The sequence below is a fragment of the Podarcis melisellensis genome (genome assembly GCF_964234715.1).
Source record: "Podarcis melisellensis genome assembly, chromosome: 2".
Lineage (NCBI taxonomy): Eukaryota > Metazoa > Chordata > Lepidosauria > Squamata > Lacertidae > Podarcis > Podarcis melisellensis.
The window spans coordinates 35,528,544-35,552,544 of record NC_138529.1 but is presented as its reverse complement, the minus strand read 5'-3'; the positions used below and the strand labels follow the sequence as shown (position 1 = coordinate 35,552,544).

Sequence of the window (24,001 nt, the reverse complement as noted above, 5' to 3'; positions counted from 1 at the left end):
GGGGTTGCAAAGCTCATCTAGCTTTACTAGCTGAGGGAGCCGACGTTTGTCTGCAGACAGTTTTTCCGGGGCATGTGGCCAGCATGACTTAGCCGCTTCTGGCAAAACCAGAGCAGCACATAGAAATGCTGTTTACCTTCCCGCCAGAGCGGTACTTATTTATCCACTTGCACTTTGACGTGCTTTCAAACTGCTAGGTTGGCAGGAGCTGGGACCGAACAATGGGAGCTCACCCCGTCGCGGGGATTCAAACCGCTGACCTTCCGATCGGCAAGCCCTAGGCTCAGTGGTTTAGACCACAGCGCCACTCACGTCCCTTAAAGTTCAGAGTTGACCTCCAGGGCTATAGCCAGCCCTCCACACTAAGTGGGGCTGCCACATTTCGAGGTAGGCTTCAAAGAAATGAGGTTATTTCAATGGCTTCTTAGTGTCCAAAAAGCAAGCATTAAATAAGAACAGTTATTATTAAGTTTGCAAGCTTCTGCCTCCTTAAATGAGTACAGTCTCTTGTTGCAATAAACAGTAACTCCCTTAAGTTGTCCCTTACCCACTCTGAGCACCATATTCACAGCCATATAGTAGCTAAAGGGGGACTTCAGGACTGATTAAGCATAGTAAGGGAGACATGGATCTTGAAAAGTCCACCCTGAGCCAGCAGGGTACTTGAGTGGGCAGCAGAGCTGGACAGGTCAGGTGGGTGTTGTCAGTTTGGAGCAGAATCACTTGAGGGCAGGCGGCACCAGCTGCTACTGATTTGTTCTCAACAAGAAATCTCCCTCTTCTAAGGAATAAGATACCATTTTGTTGTATCACTAAACCAAGAAGTCAGTGTTTGTGTGCTTGAATTTTACTGAGGTGGAACAAATCCTTATTCTTGGTGGGGCAGGGCACCCACTGTTCCAACTCTGGCTCATGGAAAACTTGACTTAACTATCGCTGTTCATTTCCCCAGGTGATCTCTGAAACACTAAAAGTAAACTAAAGGTAAAGGGACCCCTGACCATTAAGTCCAGTCAAGGACGACTCTGGAGTTGCGGCACTCATCTCACTCTATAGGCCGAGGGAGCCAGCGTTTGTCCACAGACAGCTTCCGGGTCACGTGGGCAGCATGACTAAGCCGCTTCTGGCGAACCAGAGCAGCACACAGAAACACTGTTTACCTTTCCGCCGGAGTGGAACCTATTTATCTACTTGGACTTTGATGTGCTTTCGAACTGCTAGGTTGGCAGGAGCAGGGACCGAACAATGGGAGCTCACCCCGTTGCGAGGATTCAAACCGCCGACCTTCTGATCGGCAAGTGCTAGGCTTTGTGGTTTAACCCACAGTGTCGCCCCACAGTGTCTGAAACACTACCTATGCCTTTTATATCCCACTTATATTCCTTTCTAATTTGGGGGGAAAAGAAAAATGCATTGAAAAGATGTTTTCTCACATCGTAATAATTTGGTTTACTGCTGCAGTGCTTGCTGGAACAGTGTGTGAACAAAAAAGATTCCATCTTCTTTTAACTGTCATCCAAAGAGACACATTGCTTTCATTTCTTCCTTTTTTTCTGTTCAGAGCACAAATCTGAATCTACTTTACTCACCTCCACTTTCCCAGAGCAGTCAGGGTACTTGGGATCCCTGGGCACCTCACACTGGTCCCGTCTGCCTTCTATCGCTGTTGAGTACAAACACACATGGGAGTGGTTAGTTCTGAGCTCAGATTCTGGTACCAAAGGGAGCTTACTAAGAATACCAGCTATCTTTTCTTTTCTGTTTTGAAGGAATAGTGTAGTGCTCACATTATTCAATCTGGGCTCCAGTTCCATGAACCTGGGTCCTGTCTCTCCTCCCTCTGTCCCACAAAACACCCCATCTTAGATCCTATCCAGGCACCAGAATCCAAGGACTGGCAATCCCAACCTTCCCTAAACAACATTATGTGCGAACAGCCTCCTATTCTAGCAAATCAGGAACTCACCTTTGGACTGACTGCTTAAATGCTGGCACATGCAGAAAGTCAAGACTATTTCTCAAGGCATTTTTTTCTACAGTATTTATCATTAGCTTTGATGTTGGGGTTAACGTTGTGCATGGTTAGCAATGAGACATCTTTTTATTAAACTGCTAATTTATATGCCACTTCCTATTTCAACAGAAGTCTCTAAGCAGTTTACAAAAAGCAATCAATATAGGAAAGACAATACGAATTCCTCATTCAAAACCAAACAATGATTATTAATACTAATAATTCCATATTTTAAGTAACACAGTTAAATAAATATCACTAAAGAATATATATAACTAAAATGACCAAGAACTACAAAAGAAAATGACATACTAAGCATCAAAATATATCACGGTCCACCAAAATGCCACAGAATTGCAATATATCATCACAAAAAACTCATATTGTTGGTATCTGCCTGTCTCAAGCCAAACTGCTGGAGAATCACAGGGCCTGTTATGGCTGCAGAGACTGGTAACTTATAACTGCTGACTCCTGCGTTGTTTTTGCTGCATTAGCAGCACTCAAGTAACCTCTCCAGAGTGCAAGCCTGGACAGTGTGCATGAAGGTCCTGAGCTGCCCACACAACCAGACCTCCTGCCTCAGCCTCACTGTTGTGCTCCAAAGGAAAGCAGAGCAATACATTGGGCACCAGCTTGGCTGCAGGAGTTGCTGGAAGGAAGCAAACAAGGCACCACCCAACCATTTTAGGGTCTCCACTCCAGATTTGCGTAGGGTTTACTCCTTAGCCTTTTCTTCTCCCAAACATGTCCCACAAGACAATAGGTACAGATTTTCCCTCAAAGTTTACTCCCAAAGCCATTCTCACAAACCATTATACCTGCAAGGCAGCAGGTGTTTAGGTGCAGAGTTTTCCGTTTCCTAGAAGGGCTATGTTCCCAGATTGATGAGCCTCATCTAGCCCTCTCATATATATGGCAACAACAACAACAACAACAACAACAACAACTCAGCAGTTGGGAAGGGAAGTTCAGGGATATTTTATAAAAATAGTTTTATAAGTTGTGTGTCTGTTTCTCAATTTGATCCTTTTACATGGTTTTGTATGTTTTGTGGTATTTTATGCATTATTTGCTGTTATTTTTATTGATTGTAGATTGGTAATTCTTTATTGTGGTTGATAAGTGTGAACTGTTTAATTATTATTTGTTGATGTTTAATTTTACTGTTTACTATTAGATACTGATGTATTGTTGAATGGTGCTTTGTTTGATATAAGTTGTCTATTTTAGTTATTGTGGCTTTTATATTGGATCAGATTGTTACTATTAATGTTTGGTGTTTTATTATGCTTTTATGTGTTGGAAGCCGCCCAGAGTGGCTATGGAAACCCAGCCAGATGGGCAGGGTATTAATTTTGTGTGTGTGTGTGTAATAATCACTTTTCTGCACATTAACACCACATAAATCTAATTAAAGTCCTTTCCCCAGAGGGTAGCTTTTAGCCTGCCCCAGACAGCTCATGGGACACAGGTATGGGGAAATTGTCTTGTCCTGAGATCAAGGACACTAGACAACCCCTGAGTTTAATAGTTCCCCCATTACTGAGTTAAAGCACAGGGGGCTGTATCCAACTAACTCCTACTCAGAGCAGACCCAGTGAAATTAATAGACTCATGTTAGTCATGTCCGTTCATTTCAATGTGTCTCCTCTGAGTAGAACTAGCATTAGATACATCCCATGTGTAAGACCTTCCTTCAGCCCAGGTGACTGTGTGTTCATGGGAAGACTTACATGGAGTATATAAGGGAATCCTACCCAGGAGGCCATTAAGAACAGGTTAAGACACTGGGCCCTGCGGACTAAATAACACTCAAAGCCTCATTGTTGGAAGTTGGAAGCAGCTTTTGCATGCTTCTATCCATTGTTCAGAACCTAACCAAGGAATGATGACATTGGAAGGGGGCAGTTTGGGGAAAAAATGTATATATGCTACACTTCAATTTCCTATGATAATGAAAGCAAAATGGAAGTTTTTTAAAAAAGTGTTTCTTGGCGTGGCTCTATTGTATATATATACATTTCTTCTCAGATTACAGCGCATGCTAATGGTTGGCCAGCATTTTGCCTCCAGTCAGTGCCCCCCCCCAAAAAATTGTGCCTAATGAGGCATGTGCGTGACTCTAAAGGAGCACATGAAAGCCCTTCGAAATATAGACATTTTCAAATTGCAGCAGAAAATTGTGCAGGCAATCAGTCAAGTGCAGAGCCATCTAATGAGACAAACAACAGCAACACCTACAGGCACAAAGCCCTTTCAGAGAAACTCAGAAGTAAAGCATGGAGTTCTGTCTTTGAAATAAACACCCAAACACCATGCCCAACAGTTTCAGTAAAAACTTGCTTACTCGTGTTTTAACCCCCAGGAACCAGAAGGTCATTATTCATCTTCAGACTGTATATCCACAACATCCCTATGGATGTCTAGAGACCATTGTATCGGTGGTGTACAGACCAGTGAATGGACCAAGTGAACAGGCAGCAACAACAAAGGAAGGAAGAGCAGAACCAGGAGGCTCCAGGGGTTGGCAGAGGGACCCTGAGTCAGGGTTGGGCTTTAACAGTTGTCCAACGTTGCTGACCCCTGGTGCCAGCCCTGGAGCCTCCTGGTTCTGTTGTTCCTTCCTTTGTTGTTGCTGCCTGGTCACCTGGAACCAGATGCCCTTGAGTTAAAAAAAAAGGGGGGGAGCTGCTACTGCCTAGGCACTTAATCTGTAGCACTGGCCAAGCCCAGTTTGGGATAATAATCCATTATTCATACATGGGGAAAGCTAAAAGGAGCTGGCCAGTGAGGGTGCTATAAACTATTTATAACATGCTCCATTTGTTTTCAAGAACAAATTGCAGAAGCCTATGCAATTATTCATGCCCTTAAAGTTAAACAAAGTCCTTTGGTACCCCAATTCTTCATTAGGAACCATAGCTGCAGATTAAAGACAAACATTAAACATTGATATTAGAACAGGAACAGGCAATATTTTATTGACTCCCTTGGACCTCTTTGGGTGTCAGGGAGAGAGGTGGCAGAAAAAGCCATTTGGCACATTGAGCCACAGCTGGACAAAGAAAGATGAACAAGAGAGTCAATATTTAATACTTTAGGGTCACAGCAGGAGAGCACAGTGAGACAACCGGTCATAAAATGCTCTTGTATCTGCCACATTAATCATCATAATGAAATCCATTTGCAATTTCAAAAGATTTAGTCTTTGATCCAGGAAGGCGAAAGCTTCATTTTCAACATGGGTGTTGTCCATGTTCAGCTTCCTATTCCATCATCCTACAGAATGTTCAGCAGCAAATATTACACAGTGTCATTTTTATTTTATCTACAGGGCTGACCCACCCATAAGGCAAGGTAAGGCAACTGCCTTGGGAGGCAGGATCCACCAGGGCAGCCAATCTGGACTCCAAAAAATGCATTGCCTGCTGCCACCGCCACTGCAATGGCAGCAACAGCTGCAGCACATTCCTTGGAGGCTGGATTTGCCGCCTCCTTGGCAGCCAAAACATATTTTCAGCAGCCTTTGGGTGAAAAGAATGTGTTGCTGGTCTCCTCCTTTAGTTCCCCTTTATTCCCAATGTAGATCAACACTCACCCCTTCTTCCCTGGCCGGAAACAGGGAATTTTGTGGTTCACCTTAGGGGCCAAAATTTCTTGGGCCAGACCTGTTTATATAGCACCCTTAATGTGCACGGCACTTTACAACTAAAAGACAGGTCCCTGCCCTAAGGAGCCTACATAGGGCAGGCAGTCGAGCTGAGAGTGGGGGACCTGTGGGCCTCTGAATGTTGTTGAACTTCAATTGCCATCTTCCTTGACCACTGGTGACTATTGCTGGATTGGGATAAAGGGAGTTGGAGTCCAACAAGAACTGGAGGGCTACAGGTCACCCATCCCTGCAATAGGGGGATAGAAGAAAGATGGAGACGATGGCAAATGAGAAATTATCCTTTCATGAACTTAGGCCTTGTTAAAACACGGCAAAACAGAATGGCCCTCCCCCCCCCCAAAAAAAAATGGACAAGAGAAAATCTCTAAGAATTATGCTGTGGGCGGAAGAAATGCCAATAGAAAAAGGGACACGACAGGGATGCCCAATATCCCCTTTGCTTTTTATATCAGTCCTGGAGGTTTTGTTAAATATGATTAGAAGGGACCAGTTGGTTAAAGGTATTCAGGTCGGAGTCAAAAATTACAAGTTAAGAGCATTTGCAGATGACCTAGTGTTAACTTTGCAACAGCCAGACACTAGTACCAAAAGAGTATTAGAACTAATTGAGATATTTGGTCAAGTAGCAGGATTTAAACTGAACAAACAGAAAACGAAAGTGTTGGAAAAAAACTTAACAATGGAAGAAAGAGAAAGATTTCAGAGTGAAACAGGGTTGGAAATAACAAAAAAAGTGAAATATCTGGGGATGAACTTAACATCTAAGAATGTGAATTTATTTAAAGACAATTATGAAAAGTGTTGGACAGAAGTTAAGAAAGATTTAGAAATATGGTCTAGACTGAGACTTTCCTTGTTAGACCGAATTGCTGTTATTAAGATGAATGTATTGCCTAGAATCTTATTTTTGTTTCAGACGTTACAGATTTTAGACAAGATGGACTGCTTCAAGAAGTGGCAGAAAGACATATCCAAATTTGTCTGGCAGGGCAAAAAGCCCAGAATAAAATTTAAGATTTTAACTGATGCAAAGGATAGAGGGGGCTTTGCCCTGCCGGACTTAAGACTCTATTATGAATCAGCAGCTTTTTGCTGGTTGAAACATTGGCTGCTTCTTGAAGATACAGACATTTTGGATTTGGAAGGGTATGATAATAACTTCGGTTGGCATGCATATTTATGGTATGACAAGGCAAAGGTGTATAAAAGTTTCAAAAACCATATTGTTAGGAAAGCACTATATAATGTTTGGATTCGATATAAAGACTTGTTGGAAAGTAAAACTCCCAGGTGGTTGTCACCAATGGAAGCTAAGGCGGTGAAAAAACTTAATATGGATTCTAAATGGCCAAAATACTGTGAAATCCTAGAACAAGATGGTGAGAAGTTTAAACTTCAGAGTTTTGAGAGACTAAAGTTCAAAGTTAGAGCCTGGTTACATTACCGTCAGATAAATGAGACATTTAAGCAGGACAGGAAAATAGGATTTCAGAAGGAGAGGTCAAAGTTAGAAACAGAACTGTTAGAACCCAATACTAAGAACTTGTCTAGAATGTACAATTTGCTGTTAAAATGGAATACACAGGATGAAACGGTGAAATCAGCTATGATTAAATGGGCACAGGATATCGGTCATGACATTATGTTTGCTGACTGGGAACAGTTATGGACCACTGGTGTTAAATTTACGGCATGTAATGCCTTAAAAGAAAACATAATGAAAATGATTTACAGGTGGTACATGACCCCAGTCAAGCTTGCAAAAATTTACCATTTGCCCAATAACAAATGCTGGAAATGTAATGAGACTGAAGGTACCTTTTACCACCTTTGGTGGACCTGCCCAAAGATTAAAGCCTTTTGGGAGATGATTTATAATGAGATTAAGAAGGTCCTTAAGTGGACTTTTCCTAAGAAACCTGAGGCTTTTCTTCTGGGCATGGTTGGCCAACTGGTGCCAAAGAAGGATAGGACTTTTTTCATGTATGCTACCACAGCAGCAAGAATTCTTCTGGCAAAGTATTGGAAGATGCAATAACTACCTACTCTGGAAGAATGGCAGACAAAGGTGACAGACTTCATGGGACTAGCAGAGATGACCGGCAGAATCCGAGATCAGGGGAAAGAGACAGTGGAAGAGGACTGGAAGAAGTTTAAACTATATCTTAAAAACTGTTGTAAAATTGAGGAGTGTTGAGATGTCAAGGGGTAAGAAGTAGAGAAATACAGCTGTAACTATTAAGTCTAAAGAAATTTAATGAAAGGGAATCAATAGATAAACTGATCAAAGGGTTGCTAAAGAACTTTGGAATAAGGATGCAGCGAAAGGGAGGTATGGGGAAGTCGGTATATGTTTAATGTTGTGTATGTTTTTGTTTTGTAATGTGTTTGTCTTTTATTATGTGTTTGAAAAATCAATAAAAAAATTTATTAAAAAAAAAAGAATTATGCTGTGGGAAGGAAATGCTGCAACAACTCAAGAAGATGCAGACAAGGATTTGAGTTGTACAGCACTGCATTGCAAGTGGGTCAATTGAAATAGGTGAGAGATTTTATCCAACACTATTTATTCATAAGGCAGGTGAATAAGCAAGAGAGATATTTAATACTTTTCAGTTTGATGACAATGCAAATAATCAATGGCCATGTCTGGATTTGAAATATTGAATCTGAAGCACACTCAGAAGAAATATTAAACATGAAAGGTGCAGATTCTTTATTAGAACTCGGAACGAAAGAGAAAGCACAGATAGTGGATGAAATAGCGATTGCTTTCAAGCTGTTGGCACAAAGTTGTGCATTTGGGGAGCTGAGTAAATCACTAAAAACTGCGTAGTGTGTGGCATGAGATCAGGCGGGCAGAGATCCAGGTTTGCACGAGAGATTGGTTTAGTTCTTGAGCATGCCTTTGATATGACACACAGAGCAGCAGAAGTGGCTACAAAGCAGCTGAGAGGACTAGCGGGGGGCACAGCTTAAAACAAGCGGCCGCCCTACAGTCCAAAGATATCGGTAAGAAGGTGAGGCAGCCGCCTCAGAGCAAAAGTTGCCCCCACTTACAAAAATCTTTCAAAAGAAGGAGTCCTGGGGGTAACAGTGTGAGCTACAAGTGCATCATCTGACAGTATTTTTAAAACATTCAAAGCACTGCAAGTTGAACCATTTAATCATTAAAAACACCAGATTTTCTTTTTAACACCCCACCCCAAAATACTTCTTGCATTCAGTAAATGCAATCAGAATTGCTAGTATATCTATAGAAAAAGAAAGTGACTCAGCTGGAATTCCAGGCAGTATATTACTGAGTCTAAGGCCATGAATACATTTTTTAAAGGTACAGGTTTCATTTGTAGGCTGAACGGAAATAAACCAAGTGACTGTCCAAGAAGTTGAACAGGAATGGGGAAGCTGGTGCTTCCGGCCAGATGTTGTTGGAGTACAACTCCCAGCATTCCTGATGGTTGGCCGTTCTGACAGGGGCTGAGAGGAGCTGATAGGAGCTGCAATCCAACATCTGGGGGGCCACCAGCTCCCTGCCGCTGATGTAAATGAAGGTAAGACACATTGTTAATAGAGAAAACCTAATGCTAAACTAGGCACTGCACAAAACTAAGGGGAGAGGAAATAGCAAGGCTCCTAAAGGACCAAGAAAGGAAGAGACATTTTCAGTGAAGTCTCTCAGGCGGCAGTCAGGGTGGCCGTGCCATGGGACTTCACAGAGACCACTTAAAGAACTTGGAATTTTAGTAGTGTAAATGTTTAAAAAGTGAGCACCCATTTTTAACTTGCCTCCAGTGCTAGTTCCGTGTGTGTGTGTGTGTGTGTGTGTGTGCGCGCGCGCAAATGAAGCTCTGGTGTAGGGCCCAGCTTGCGACTGTGACTAGTCCTCTGGCTTGACAACCCATAGGCTAATAATGGAGCTCTGTAGCCATTCTACGACAATTGCCCACTTCTGTGGCAGCTTCCAACTTATTTACTGTATTTTTCGCCCTATAGGACGCACTTTTCCCCCTCTAAAAATGAAGGGGAAATGTGTGTGCGTCCTATGGGGCGAATGCAGCGCGCCATCCCGCTGTTCCCGGACCTGGTTTGGAGGCTGGCGGCAGGGAGAAGCCCGCTTCTCCCCGCCGCCAGCCCCGCAATCTCGGGGGACAGCTGGGAGGCGCAGCTGCCTGTTCTGGGGCTGGGGTCAGGGGGATCTCGGGCTTCCCCCGCCCCAGCCCCGTGCCTGGGGAAAAATATTTTTTCCCCTTTATTAGGTGAGTCCTATGGGCCGGTGCGTCCTATAGGGCGAAAAATACGGTAATTTTTAAAAGCCAGCCATGGCAAACAAGAATGGCAGACTCCATGGGAATCTTTGCCCCTAGGTAAAATCATAGCATCATTAAAGTTAGCTTCAAAACCCATCCTGCAGCAGGAGAAAGGGGAGAGTTGTGAGCAATGGGGAAGACGGGAAACACAAAAAAAGGTGGATAAATCAAGCTTTCAAAGGAGAGGTTTGCGGGTCCTCATGAGATTCAAGGCAAGCATTTTTAATGGTGTCTGTTGGGGATTATTTTCTTTGGTGGATTAGTAAGAAACAAACACATCATTGTTGCATGATTAAAGTGATTTCCTCCGTAATCCTCTTCTTAGCACATTAACCCACTGGAAAAGGGGGTGGGTGTTAGTTGTGTCACATGCCAAGAAGGGGTGTTGAAGTGGGAAGTGCGGACAAGCGCCCCCACAATGGATGTGCGCTGCCATAGGAACACATTTCTTCCCTGCAGTGTGCTGCTACTGCTGCTGACTTAGGTACCAGCGTTGCAGTTCTCTGACTGTTAGCTTTCCTGCTAATGATGTATGGTGTGCTCAGCTCACCAAGTGCTTTGCAGACATTAACTCTTCCTTTCCCGAAGAGTCATGTGAGGCCAGCATTAAAGAGTTCTTCTCTCTCCCCACACCCTTCCCAACTCCTTCCCTAAGCTGCCTAAGAGAACTCAATGTGCCAATCCCAATGAATCAGTTTCACCTGTTTTTAACGATGTGGTAGGAAGAAAGATGAGGAGAGGTACAGCTCACTTCTTGTAGTGCAGGAGAGGGGCAGCAGTGGAACGATGCCATCGGTTGTTTATCTTATGATGTATGAGGGGAAATAAATGGCCGGGAGCACTTTTAGAGAAAGCTGCTAGAGAGAATGCAACCAAGACAGGGACATGGGCAGAAACCTAACCCTCCCAGCCCTGCATGTGACAAACACGGTATCTGAGGGTGCTTGCTTTCTACAGCAGAAATGGTCAGGTGCACTTTGCTTGTGCATTTGGAAAACACAACAAATACCACGTCTCAAACAATTACCGACAAATGTAATGAAGATACCAAGTCTCAAAACACTGCCTGTGCGTGAAGCCCAATGTGACCCATTTTAGGCTGTTCATTTCGGCATTGCCAGAAAAGAGGAAACACACCACCAAGAAAAGAAAACAAAAGGGATAGAGGTTTGCATTACATTTGCATATGCTAATTTTATATGTCTTTGTGAAAATTTAGAAATAATTGCTATAATTTAAAGGGAAACACCATACATCTCGCCATAATGGGGGAGACTGTGGCCAGGTGACCTGCGTGCTACCAAAAGTATTAACTGTTGATGGGAAATTTCGAGGCCCCTGTTCTCCCTTCTTTAAACAGGACTGAACTGGGCAGAACTTGTGCTGCAGCTTGCTTTCCCCTCCTTCCTCCCATTCCTCATGTTCCATGTCTTAGAATGTGAGCCTGTGGAAAGGGACTTTCTACTGCTTTTTTCTTGGTTAAATGCTGAGGCACATAGGCGCTGACTCTTAGGGGCCAAGGCAGTTTCCCCTATGTAATTTTTGAGGGAGCCGGGCACCCTCAATTTTCAGAGGGTGTTCGGGTCCACCCACTGGCTCCTCACAACATCGTGTATGTGATGTCTGGACATTGCAATAAGCTGGAGAAGCTGGCGTCTCTGAAACACCACAAACAAATAACTATAAAGCCTCACTTTGACAGCCTTTCAAGCAGAGGACTGGGCCATGTAAATTTTGACACAAGATCAGCTAACCTGTTTAGATGAGGTGAGGGGCAATGGAGAGGGGGAGGGGATATTTCACCCTTTTCTGTCCATGTTATGCTCCCTAGCTTTCTGTTGGGATCAGAGCAGAACCAGACAATGCCTCTTCATCTTTGAAGGAACCTTTTGCCGGATGTAGCATATATCAAGGGCAATCAATCAGAGACTGACAAACCTTCTGAGGCTGCATACATATAGTTTGAAGCACATGTAGCCCCCCTCAAAGAACACTGTAGATTAAGCCATAGAGTTTTTGGGTACCATAACTCTGTGAGGGTGTAACTACAATGACAAGATCGTTTATGTTTGGTGAGAGGCATGTTTGTCATAGACATCTTGCAGTTAGGGGGGAGAGGGGAGAGAGGGATGGTGGGTATTGTTCTTTTATTCTATTGTCTAGCATAATTGAAAGTGGAGACAATATATGTACCTCTCTCTGTTTATCTGTTTGCTTTGTGACACGAAAAACCTTAATAAAAGCATATATCTATATCTATATCTATATCATCTATATCTATATCATCTATATCTATATCTATATATATCTATCTATCATCTATCTATCTATCTCTATCATCTATCTATCTATCTATCATCTATCTATCTATCATCTATCTATCTATCTATCTATCTATCTATCTATCTATCTATCTCATCTATCTATCTATCATCTATCTATCTATCATCTATCTATCTATCTATCTATCTATCTATCTATCTATCTATCTATCATCTATCTATCTATATCTATCTATCATCTAACTATATCTATCATCTATCGTGACAGGAATTCTTTGAAGGGAAAGAATATGTTTCAGATGTCCTTTAAAGTGTGTACAAAGCTCCCATTCTAGAAGGAGCCCTACTCACAGAAATGACAGATTTGATGGACAGAATTTCAACTTCAGTCCTGCCCAATGTTTTCCAGGGTGGAGCCAAATGGCTTTGTGCATTTCTGTTCTCAATTTCAGACATATCAGAATAAAGGATGTTAGAAGCAGGCTGAGGATGAAAGGAAAAGATTCTGAGGTCATGTGCAAATTGCCCTGAATCCACTGGGCTGCCTCTGATCCCTATGGTACAGACACATGTCATGTTTCACATCCATACAGCTGATTGAGAACAGCAGTGGATGAGGCCAGCCTGTGCAATCTGCACAGCTGGCTTCCTGTGATGTCCCAAGGATAAAGGTATCTATCTTTAGTCCCAATTCACATCCTGCACATTTGTTTTGAAAGAAATGTCATCATGCTTTTCAGGCCAATTTGCCAAATACCGTGGATCACTAAGCAGTCAGTGGTGTCTCCACTTAATACTGAATACTGTATAGTATTCTTTACCAGGGCAAAGCAGACCACACATTAAGAGGCTTATTTATATGCCCACATGCCAATTTCCTCTGCAAAAAAGATAGCACCGCAAACAAAAATTCACCTAAAGGCTAACAAGGAGTATGACTGAAAGGTTTGGTTTACACTTATATGTACCCCAGGGGTTACGGAAGAGTTATTGGTACTATTAAAATTACAATAGACCGCTGAGGAAGACAGAAACAGTCAAATGTATATGGTTATCGGTTATACATGAATACATGTTATGAAGGAAGTTACTCATACTGATTACCCTAAGAAGGCCATCAGTGGTTGTTTGTTTTATGTGTGTGTGTGGAGAGAGGGGGAGAGAGAGAGAGAGAGAGAGAGAGAGAGAGAGAGAGAGAGAGAGAGAAGGAGAGAGAGAATTGCATTTGTTATCCATAGTTCATTGGGGTTTTCACATTATTGCAATAGAACAGTACAGTGGTACCTCAGGTTACATACACTTCAGGTTACATACGCTTCAGGTTACAGACTCCGCTAACCCAGAAATAGTACTTCAGGTTAAGAACTTTGCTTCAGGATAAGAACAGAAACCGCACAGTGGCGTGGTGGCAGCAGGTGGCCCATTAGCTAAAGTGGTGCTTCAGGTTAAGAACAGTTTCAGGTTAAGAACGGACCTCCAGAACGAATTAAGTACTTAACCCAAGGTACCACTGTACAGTCCCCGACTCGCCCTCCCCTCTCCCAGCTTCCCTTCCTCCAATCTTATTCCTCTTTTTCCCCCCCAGCTACAGCATTTTCATTTCTGACATTCAGTGAGTTAGCATGTTATATGGTACTCATGATTGCATGCTCAGATAAGAAGATAAGGGTTGGGATAAATAAGTGTTCGCTCTTGTCACAGATTAAGATCTATTAATTTATGGAAGTTTCCATCACTGCAACATGCCTCCCACTGCTTCCAGTTGTGGGTATTACTCAGGGAAGAGTTCCAAAAATACACTCCAAATCCCTGGGAAGCTTGGCTTTTTATCTAGTTCACAGAGTAGAAGTTTCCCATGGGCTGCTAGTTACAGGTGGTCTCTCACCCCATTTTCTGTGCCTGGAGAAGGGCAGACTTTCCAGTGTTGAGTGATTATTCATTTTGCTGCCAGATGGCTCAGTGGAACCATCCTTCTTGTCCTCTTGATAATCCCCCACCTGGCAGGTGATTATTGTGCAGATTTATTTTGGAGTGGCTTATAGGTTGTTGCTTTTAATCTGTGTAGTTATACGATGTATTTTATGGATTAAGTGTTTGCATAACTTCAAGCTCTGCATTTGTTCGCATTTTGTTCATCCCAAATTGATGTTTTGTACTTTCCAGTTGGGCTTGATTTCGTGTTGGCTTCTTTCATTGACATGCAATTGCATTGTGCAAAGAGCCACAGCTTACTGGTTGGACAGTAGGGCTGCCGTAATAAAGGACGCTGCATGCCTAAATACACCAGGAGAAGCATTAGCATGCATTGGCATAACTCAGGATCCTCCAGCAGGTATCTACACCCACTACTCCATTTGCACTCCACATACCTTTGCCTTCACTCCTTGTAGTAGGAGGCTTGAATCCAACTGATACAAACTTTTGGATTTTCTCTAAGTACTCTTCTCTAGATCAGTTCCCTGCCCCTTTGTTCTAGATAAACTCTTTCAGAACTTGTAAGAATTTGCATTTCCAGTCCTTCGGCTTCTTCTAGTCCTTGTGGGTCTTCTCATCGACTACACCAGGCATAGGCAAACTTGGCCCTCCAGATGTTTTGGGACTACAACTCCCATCACCCCTAGCTAACAGGACCAGTGGTCAGGGATGATGGGAGTTGTAGTCCCAAAACATCTGGAGGGCAGGGTTTGCCTATGCTTGGACTAGACTGTTCCACTCCAGCTTGCCCCATCCCTACATCAGCTTCACTCCTCTTCCTATCATCTCCTTCCCAGTGTCCCACACCTCATTTCCATTTCTGCGATTATGTCATATGTTTAGTTAGGGACCTAAAGGAACATGCAGCCTCTGCTTGGGAAAACCTTGTACTGCTCTGCTAGCCCCCCGCTTCCCGCAACTGACCACGCAAGTAGTTCCACAAGCATCTCCCACAGAAGAAACTTTTTCCTCTCCCTCCCTCTCTTCTCATACACCATCCACACTCTATTTTTCTTTTCCAGCTCTTACTTCTATATTTCTATTGCCCTCATTCTGCCAAGAGCCAGGCTGCTCCCAGCCAACCCTGTTTGATTCTAACCTCCAGCTCCAAACTGGCTAACTTCACTGCATGTCTGCTTGACTTCTATTGCTCTTTCCTTGACTGGATTTGGTGTGGGTTAAACCACAGAGCCTAGGACTTGCCGATCAGAAGGTCGGCAGTTCGAATCCCTGCAATGGGGTGAGCTCCCGTTGCTCGGTCCCTGCTCCTGCCAACCTAACTGTTCGAAAGCACATCAAAGTGCAAGTAGATAAATAGGTACCGCTCCGGTGGGAAGGTAAACGGTGTTTCTGTACGCTGTTCTGGTTCGCCAGAAGCAGCTTAGTCATGCTGGCCACATGACCCAGAAGCTGTATGCCAGCTCCCTCGGCCTATAGAGCGAGATGAGTGCTGCAACCCCAGAGTCAGGGGTCCCTTTACTTTTACCTTTACCCTGTTGTCCTAGCTATCCTCTCCTTTCATTTAACCCGCACATTGCTTGTCCAATTGAATGTAATGGCCTGCATAGCAATCAATATTTCTCTCTCTTGTAATAAATCAAATATTCCTCAATTCTAAGCCCTGGTTTCTTGCCAGATTGCTAATTCCCCCTGGTCTAAGTGAAACAAACTATAACTTGTACACGTGTATGTGAGCGTGTGCATACAATGGTACCCAGTAACATTTCGATAAAAATATATAAGCAGATGTTACAGATCATCTCAGATCATCCTTTTTGGTGAGCCTGCTGGTTTTCTTACATTTTCCATTTAGGAGGCTGTTGCGAAGAATCTGATCCACCTTCATTGCAATGTCCGAGACGTTCTGAGCAATCGCCTGGATTCTTTCCATCAAGCCAACTGCTGGATGGTACCTGAAGAGTAAGTGAAAAAGAGATATAAACTTTGATTCATTCTTGTCAGGCATCCAGACATGTCAGAAAGAAGGAAGAGGTCCCTCTGTCCCAAAACAACAGTGCTTTGAAATTGCAGTGCCAATCGCCAAAGACAGCCATTTTGGCAGCCAGAGGGATGTCATGGGAGAGAATGATGGCCAAAAACTCCCACAGCACTTCCTCAAAACATTTGCAACAAGAGCCTTAAACTGAGGGAACAGCAGAACTGTGCCAAAAGCAAAGACTGAAACACACACACACACACACACACATGTGGAATCTGATCTGATCTTCTATAAGGGCTGTTGTGTGATGTGTTATCATCTTTGAAGCTCCCTTGAGGGGGCTCTATTGGAGGCCCTTATACACCCAGTAGGTTGCTGTGGTCCGTGGGAATGTTTCTCTTGCAAGTACCAGAGATCTCAGAGGTTTGCTGCACAGTAACTTAGAGCAGAGCTTTCAGTGTGGCTGCCCCTGATCTATGAAATAGGATTCCTGTCAAATTATGACAGGCACCCACTATCTGCCCTTTCCAGAAACATGTGGAGGCATTTTTGTTCCTATAGGTTTTCCCGGTGGGTCTTTTCCATGAGTGTCCACTTGGTAGGGTTTTGTTTTAAATACAGTTGTTTTTTGGGTGTTTTTAACAGTTTTCAATTATATTCTAAGTAAATCAGTTTGAGATTGTTTGGAAAGCAATTAATAAATCAGTGGTGATGATGATGATATTTAAATAACTAAAACCCCTGTTTGCCTCTGTAATGTATGAAATGGCCCCACTTGCGCCACCCCACCCCCAAAAAAAGGTTAAGGAGAGTTGACTCTCTCTGAAATTGAAGCTTTTTCTTACAGCGTAGGTTCAGCAGGTCGGATGTGCATTACAGATGCCATGTATATAAACTCAGCTATAAAAGACAACTAGTGTAGGCATGTCTTCTGTCTGGGAACTGAAGCTCTTGCATTATCATTTTTGTAATTAAAAACCACCAGCCTTACTTTAACTTCCAAGGACATTACCTTGCCAAGAGATTCTTAGTCATTTTAGGAATATAAACTAAGGAGTGAAATTACACCTGCCAAGTTTTTAAACTGCCAAAAAACAACAACCCACAACCATTTGCGGCAGTATCAAAAGGCATCTGCATGAAGGAAGCTTGGACAGATCCACTACTGGTATAATCAATTGGCAAAGATCCATTGCTATAAAGAAGGGGCCAGCTTAGCTTCCACTACCTCATTCTACTGCAGGGATATGGAAACATTTATCAGGCTGTGGGTCACATTGCTATCTGGGCAACCTTTCGGGGGTCACACATGCCAGTAGTGGGCGAGGCCAGAGGCAAAAAGTAGGTGGAGCGATTGGTGTCAATGTTAGCTTTGTACAGTAGGTTAGTTCCAACAGTCAGGCAAGCATGAAGCATTATCTGAGTTCAAGGACATACTCCAGCCAGGCAAAAGCACTCGGGGAGGGGGCAAAGGAGGGCCCATCAAGGATGTGGCCTCAGGAGAGGGTGTTGGGCTGGGTAGGGGGTCTAGGATGAGGAGAGTTCCAACGATCAGACAGAGAGGCCCAGAAAGCTGCAATTGGCCCCTGTGGCCTGAGGTTCCCAATCCCTGTTCTCGTACAATGATGACATTCAGATTCTTACACCTCCCAGGGAAGAAAGCAGTCACACTAGTATCTCACTGGAAACCTGAGCAAACAGCCTGTCCTTGATTCATTCCAAAGGTTATTGGGAGTTTGGAGTCTTGCTTAAGGCAAAATGCCAAAAAATGAATAAAAAGACTACCAAATCTCCTTCATTCCACCTGAAAATAAATCCAGATTTCAAAAAGAAAAGCACCAAAGAGCAGAGTGGGAGATGGAGATTTCTAGAGCTTGTATTATATCCAAGATGTCCTTTAGTAGGTTTAGAGATCTTAGTTGGCTTTGTACAGCACACAATTGGCCTCTTCAGGGGCTTACAAGCACAACCGGCTGGGAGTGGGTCACAATAAACACAATCTTATGGTTTTGCTAGGTCTTGCATTCATTCATGCTCAGTTCACCTCCTTCTGCTGTCCCTTGCATTACTCGGTCTCTTGGCTTCCCTTACAAAAAGAAAAGTATTATTATTGCCTCTGCTAAAGTGTCCTTGGCTGACAAAACTCATGCTGCAATATATTTGTTGGTCTTTTCAGGTGGCACAGGCCTTTTTAGTGTTTAAACAGCACAAAAGAATACTTTGAGAACTTAACAACATCTATCCTTCTCAGCGGGCGAATAGGGTGTGGATGCTTCCTTCATAATTAAAGAGCAGCCAGGTGACATTTCTGCTCTGCATTTCAGTGTTGCCAGAGTAGATCTAATCTTTGAATAAATAGCACACCGATCTTGGCAAAAGTAATGACTGAGCAATCTCCACAAAGAAGATGTTCTAGCTGTCAAGAAACCAACATTTTTTTTTTTAACTCATGTAATCTCAGATAACAACAGCTAGCTGCTGCTCTATGATGGCCGCAACTCTGGGAAGGAGGAGAATAAGATAATTGTTAATTTGTATAATTAAGGCTTCAGCTCTAGGAGTCCCACTGGACTCAAATGGACTTAGTTCTGAGTAGACACACATAGAGCTGCACTGTCAGTCATTCTGAATTGATGGGATGGAGCCTATTCAGCAATGCATATGTGAGCTGTAGGGTTTTCTTAAAAATTCAATCAAGTGCTTAACAACTCCATTCTTTACCAGCCCAGAAATAGGACTCACATTTTCAACCCTTTGGAGAAATGTGAATTTCAAAGAATGACTGTGTTTTGGTTCTGGTACCGTTCCAGAAAGGGTGAATTAGGTAGGTTTGCTTTTATGTGCAATCTGAATCTAATTTCTTCCCAATCTCAGTTCTGCCTGCAGCTTTCCTGCTGGAAAGACTTTTCTGCCTCTCCATCGTTCTAAATCACCAAAGCGTTTCAGTATGTTGCTTTTGCTACATGCATGCTATGCAGTTCCTTTGGCTTAAAGAATGGGCTGAACGAGTCGATCATTAAAGGGAAAGACTTCTGTTGCATGAGCCTTTTTGCATTAGAAATGCTTAGGCCACCAGGAAGAAGACTCATCCTCTATTGGAAGGATGGCCAGACTGTAAACTTTAGGGTCCCTATACCATTAACCATTGTGCAGATGAGGGAACTTTGATGCAAAGCTGTAGGGACCTGAAAAGCACCACCTGCACAACTCCCAAAGGTAAATCGGCTCGAATGCTGAAAGGCTGGCCATCTCCTTTCTATAGAGCACCTCATTAAAATCAGAGCCTTATGCTTGTGGACAGAATGGGGTCCTGCATAAATCACATAACACACCAGGGAAAGGTTAGTGCAGTGGTGTGGATGGAGGTGAATGGGCTTGAAGTTGTGCTTGTTATTGTCAGAGTAAGTATAAGGAGCCAGTGTGGTCCGGTGTCTAAAATGCCAGCCTCGCACTATGGAAATAAGGATTTTAAAGAAACCACAACAACTCAACTATTGTTTCCCTGGGCAAATAGCTACCTCTCAGTTTTTCGCTCCTCCATTTGTGGAAGCAGGGCCAGTAATTGGCTACTTCAGAGAGCGGCTTTGACGGGGAAAGTGCTGAGCAATTGCAAAGCACTTTGTGGATTGTGTTGTGTGCTAAATTATTAGGAATAATGGAGTCCATCTTACACCCAGGAGCAGAAGCTGCAGACTACTCTTCTCCTTTCTCCAGTCCTACATTACTGAAGGCAGAGCAGGGGGTCCATTTTGTTCTCAGGAACAAAGAAGACAAAGACATCTGAATGGCTTGCACTTATTATCTGTAGAATCTAAAGGGTTGGGGCGGGGCAATAATGCAATTCAAAACTCTATTACTCTGCAGCCCTTGCCCTTCAACTGATATGTTCATCGCAGCTGTCCTGAGTGCAGAAGGAGCTGAGTTGCATTCAGAAATGTTTCAAGCCATCTCCCATGAGGCAGATGCATTTTTTTTAGAAAGCATAGTTGTGATTCCAAATGTGTGTTCAGGTTGCTTATGAGACCTCAGTGAAAATAATAGGAAATTTTCACTTTGCCTTTGCCTTTTCTGATGCAGTGTCAAATGCTGAATTTTGCCAGGCCAGGGTGACCACGTATGCATCACCAAAAAGGTGCATCTGGGGTGTGTGGGGGTGTGTAAGTTCTATATTTTAAATAATAATTCAATACATCTCACCACAATGGGGAAGACTGTGAGCTCTGTGCCTGCTCAGTTTACTGTTGATAGGCAGTTTCTGGACCCCTGCGTTCTCTTATTATGGGCCCCTCTCCTAAAACTAGACTTGAAAAAGAGACCTGTTCTCTGACAGTTCTTCAAACAAACAACAGTCCTCTGCCTATCCTATTGTTCTGGCCTGTTTCTCTTCACATTTGATATGTAGGTATAAGGATTGTATTCGGCCATCTCTAAGGTTCCATCAACACAAGGATTTTTGCAGTGCAAATGAACCTTTTACCCCTCTCCTTCCCCCTCCTAAATCTGATCTGGGGGTCCCAAGGTGGAGTAGGGGGTGGAGATTCCTGTTGTGCCAGTGGGAATCCTTGTGCTTGCTTCTGTTAGTGCTACATTTTAGTTGAATAGATTATTACATCTTACAGCAATTGAAATATACAAAAATTAAAAACACAGCAGCAGTTTCCATGATACACTAAAACCATACCACCTCCCCAAGAATGGTCATACCATCTCCCCAAGGTAATCAAGAATAACCAATTAGCATGGTGGTGGTATCAACCAATCCTTCCCCATCAAATGTGTTAAGAGGAAGGTCCTAACCTGGACCTTGCTATGGAGAGCTTTCCATAGATCAGGTGGTGGTGGTACCACAACTGAATTGGCCCTCTTCCCTTGTAAACCTGCTCACAAGTGTCTCCTAGAGAAAGGTCGTGGAGGATGGACTGAGATGTTGATTTTAGGGCTGCCTTTGGCTTCCAGGCATTCAAAGAGAACAGTTGGGGTCACACAAACCCTGTTTCTTTCACAACACAGGCCATTATGCAGGGTAACCCAAGCAGCGTCAAACAAAAGTAGTGTTCTTTAGAGAACCAGGGTCAGCTAAAGCTCCCTGTTGAGCATACCTTCAGTATCAATTCTGGGCCTGCTGAAGTCTAATGTGCAAAACACTCTTAGTGAGAAGGAGAGAGTTGCTGTAAAGCACTCAAAGGGATGGTTGGAAGTTGAATCTGGAAGGCCAAAGGCTCCTCATACCTGGCATATGGGATGCAGTGAGCTGTAGTGGGTAAAACGCTGGGACTGAACCTGATCTACATTTGTTTAGCAAGGGGAAGACCTTAGACCAGATGCATGGCAGCCTTCTCTAAAGTGATCGCCTCCAGGTGTTCTTGGCTACAGTTCCCACCATTCCTGATCCATGGCCACTCTGGCTGGGGCTGGCAAGAATTGTAGTCCAATTTAGGGTACTAAGTTGGGGAAGCCTGATACATGAGAAACAGGTCAACAGGGCAATTAGAATGAAATCAAGGTTATGTTGTTGAGAGCACAAACTTTCTATTCAAATGTATTACTTTTGCTACTCCTATTGATGTATCTGAAGGTGAATATTGCAGCAGATCCTGTCTCCCGCAGCATTAGGATTGTAAGCCTTTTCTCTTTCTGGATTGTTAAAATACAGGAAAATGTCATTACAAATGAGCAAAACTTTAGGAGGGCTGTCCTGGGTTAACTCAGCAGGAAAATGTGTCCTGATTTCAGGTCCCTTCTATTTAAGCGTTATGTTTGTTCTTGAACAGATCACTGAACCTGAAGGCTGGAATTTAAAGTACCTCAATTCTCAAGGCAAAGAAAAAAAAATCCTGCCTCTGGTTTTATGAACCTTCCTGGCTCCAGCTCTTGATTTAAAGGCCACACTCTGGCAGTAACCGATCCACATCCCCCCCTTCAAGATGGTTTATGACTCCCAGCATTGGCCCCTCATGCTACCAGGGGGGGGGGAGGGACGACTACATATCCTGAACTTTTAAAAAAAGACACCAATCTATTTAAAATCATGGGGCAAGACTCCACTGGGATATTAGAGCTGTTCCAAGGGAAGATTATGAAAGGTGTAAATTATATCTGGCAAGCAATTAAAGATGCAGTTCTTTGCCCATTTGCCTGGGTGTTAGCCTCATCAAACCCAAAGGGATTTAAAGCTGAGATATGTAGAGGGTTTTGCTGTCAATTATTAGTATTATTAACATCCTGCCAGTCCATCAGTTATGAAACAAATTCAAATAGCATGGGATGCTGCACAACATGGCCCAAGAAAAGGGCCATATGAAACAACCCCAATCTCTTTAGTGTGAAAGCCCTGCTCATTCTAAAGCTGCATATCCGACCCCCAAGCCATCTGAAGGCAATCCTGTATAACATTATTTTAACGTTTAATGTTTTATTATGTTTTTATATGTGTTGGAAACTGCCCAGAGTGGCTGGGGCAACCCAGTAAGGTGTGTGGGGTATAAATAGTAAAATTTTCATTATGGAATGGGACATCCCTATTTTCATCGGAGAAATGTTGGATGCATACTTAAGAGTAAGGCAGCAATTGTACCCCCCCTTCCATGTTGAAGGTGTGTGCAATGGAACACCTCTCTGTCACCTTCTGCAAGCAAAGAGGAGCTTGGCCGGTTTGTTTGTTTTTACGCAGGTGGGTAATAAACAACCTCTTGCAGTAATCAGTGGAAAGCCCCCCAAAACAGACAGTTGCAGGGTGCTGACAGCATTTGATCCAGGTGTGTGTGCAGGGGGAGTGATTCCACAGCAGGAATATAGTGGAAACCACCCAAACAAACCTGCCCCCCCCACCTTCTGGCCAGGTTGAGCTGACAGGGCCCTGAATGTGACGGTGAATCTGCTTTTCTGCATCTCTCCTCAGCCCCTTGTTAGGATTGTTCTGTACACTCCACAAAACCTACTGCTCACATGCATATTTGAAACATGTTCCTTTTCTTCCACAGGCACATTGCTAAATGTTTGGCTTTGAGGGATTTGAACAGCTATAGGAAAAGAGGCCAGTCAAACATCTGCAAGAATAAGCTGCTGTGTAGAGCAGCTGGCCACTAGAAGCCCCTTCTTGCAGTGGGGCCACCAGAAGCCGCCAATCTTATTGCAGTTCAGTCTTCTATTTGTTTTGTTTTTCTCTTCCATTCTTGAAGGGATAATCTCTTGAAAATTATGAGGACTTTGTATTCCGCTGCAAGCCACTTGAACAAGCTAGTTAAGTGGAGATGAACTTTCCTATTAGTATTCTGATGATCAGTGCTAATTCAGATGAAATCAGAATTGGCTTCTGGGGGGACTTTTTAGCTGGAAAATGGGCTATACTTCTAATGAGGCCTAATGGTCAAGATTCCCAGCTGGTACAAAATTGCCACAGCTCAAATAAAAGGCTGTATTTTACTACAGATGGCAATTGGGTCTATTACTCACAGAGAGTTTTTACCAGTTCCATTAACTGTCAGCTGCTCTTTTATCAAAAAGTATTAACTTAGAAATGAGTGTTTGGCTATCGCACTCTCAAATGCTCCTTTCATTTCTTCCAAATGAGGACGTTGTGTCACATTAGCTGTTCCGCAAGAATTTCTGTGAAATGTGCTATGGGTGTTTCTGTGGAAACAGACTTCAGAGTTTCAGCCCAAGAAGGCTCATGGAATATTACACTCCCGTAAGCTATATCGGAGTAAGATAATGGCATAGATAGTCTCTGCCATGCCTCTTTGCATTTTTGTCACATAACTATCGAAAAGTGATATTTTAAGACAAATGACTGAACACAATATAGAG

At 43.2% G+C, this 24,001-nt stretch overlaps 1 protein-coding gene across 1 annotated transcript in view; it reads right to left on the bottom strand.

The window, feature by feature from the left end:
* The window catches only part of MGAT5B (alpha-1,6-mannosylglycoprotein 6-beta-N-acetylglucosaminyltransferase B), a 182,495-nt gene that overhangs the window by 67,033 nt on the left and 91,461 nt on the right, over nucleotides 1–24,001 (bottom strand). The window contains exons 4-5 of the mRNA XM_081897547.1: nucleotides 16,057–16,169; nucleotides 1,590–1,663 (exon numbers count right to left, since the gene is read on the bottom strand). Coding sequence (XP_081753673.1) covers nucleotides 1,590–1,663; nucleotides 16,057–16,169 — 187 coding nt within the window. The remainder of the gene's footprint in view (nucleotides 1–1,589; nucleotides 1,664–16,056; nucleotides 16,170–24,001) is intronic.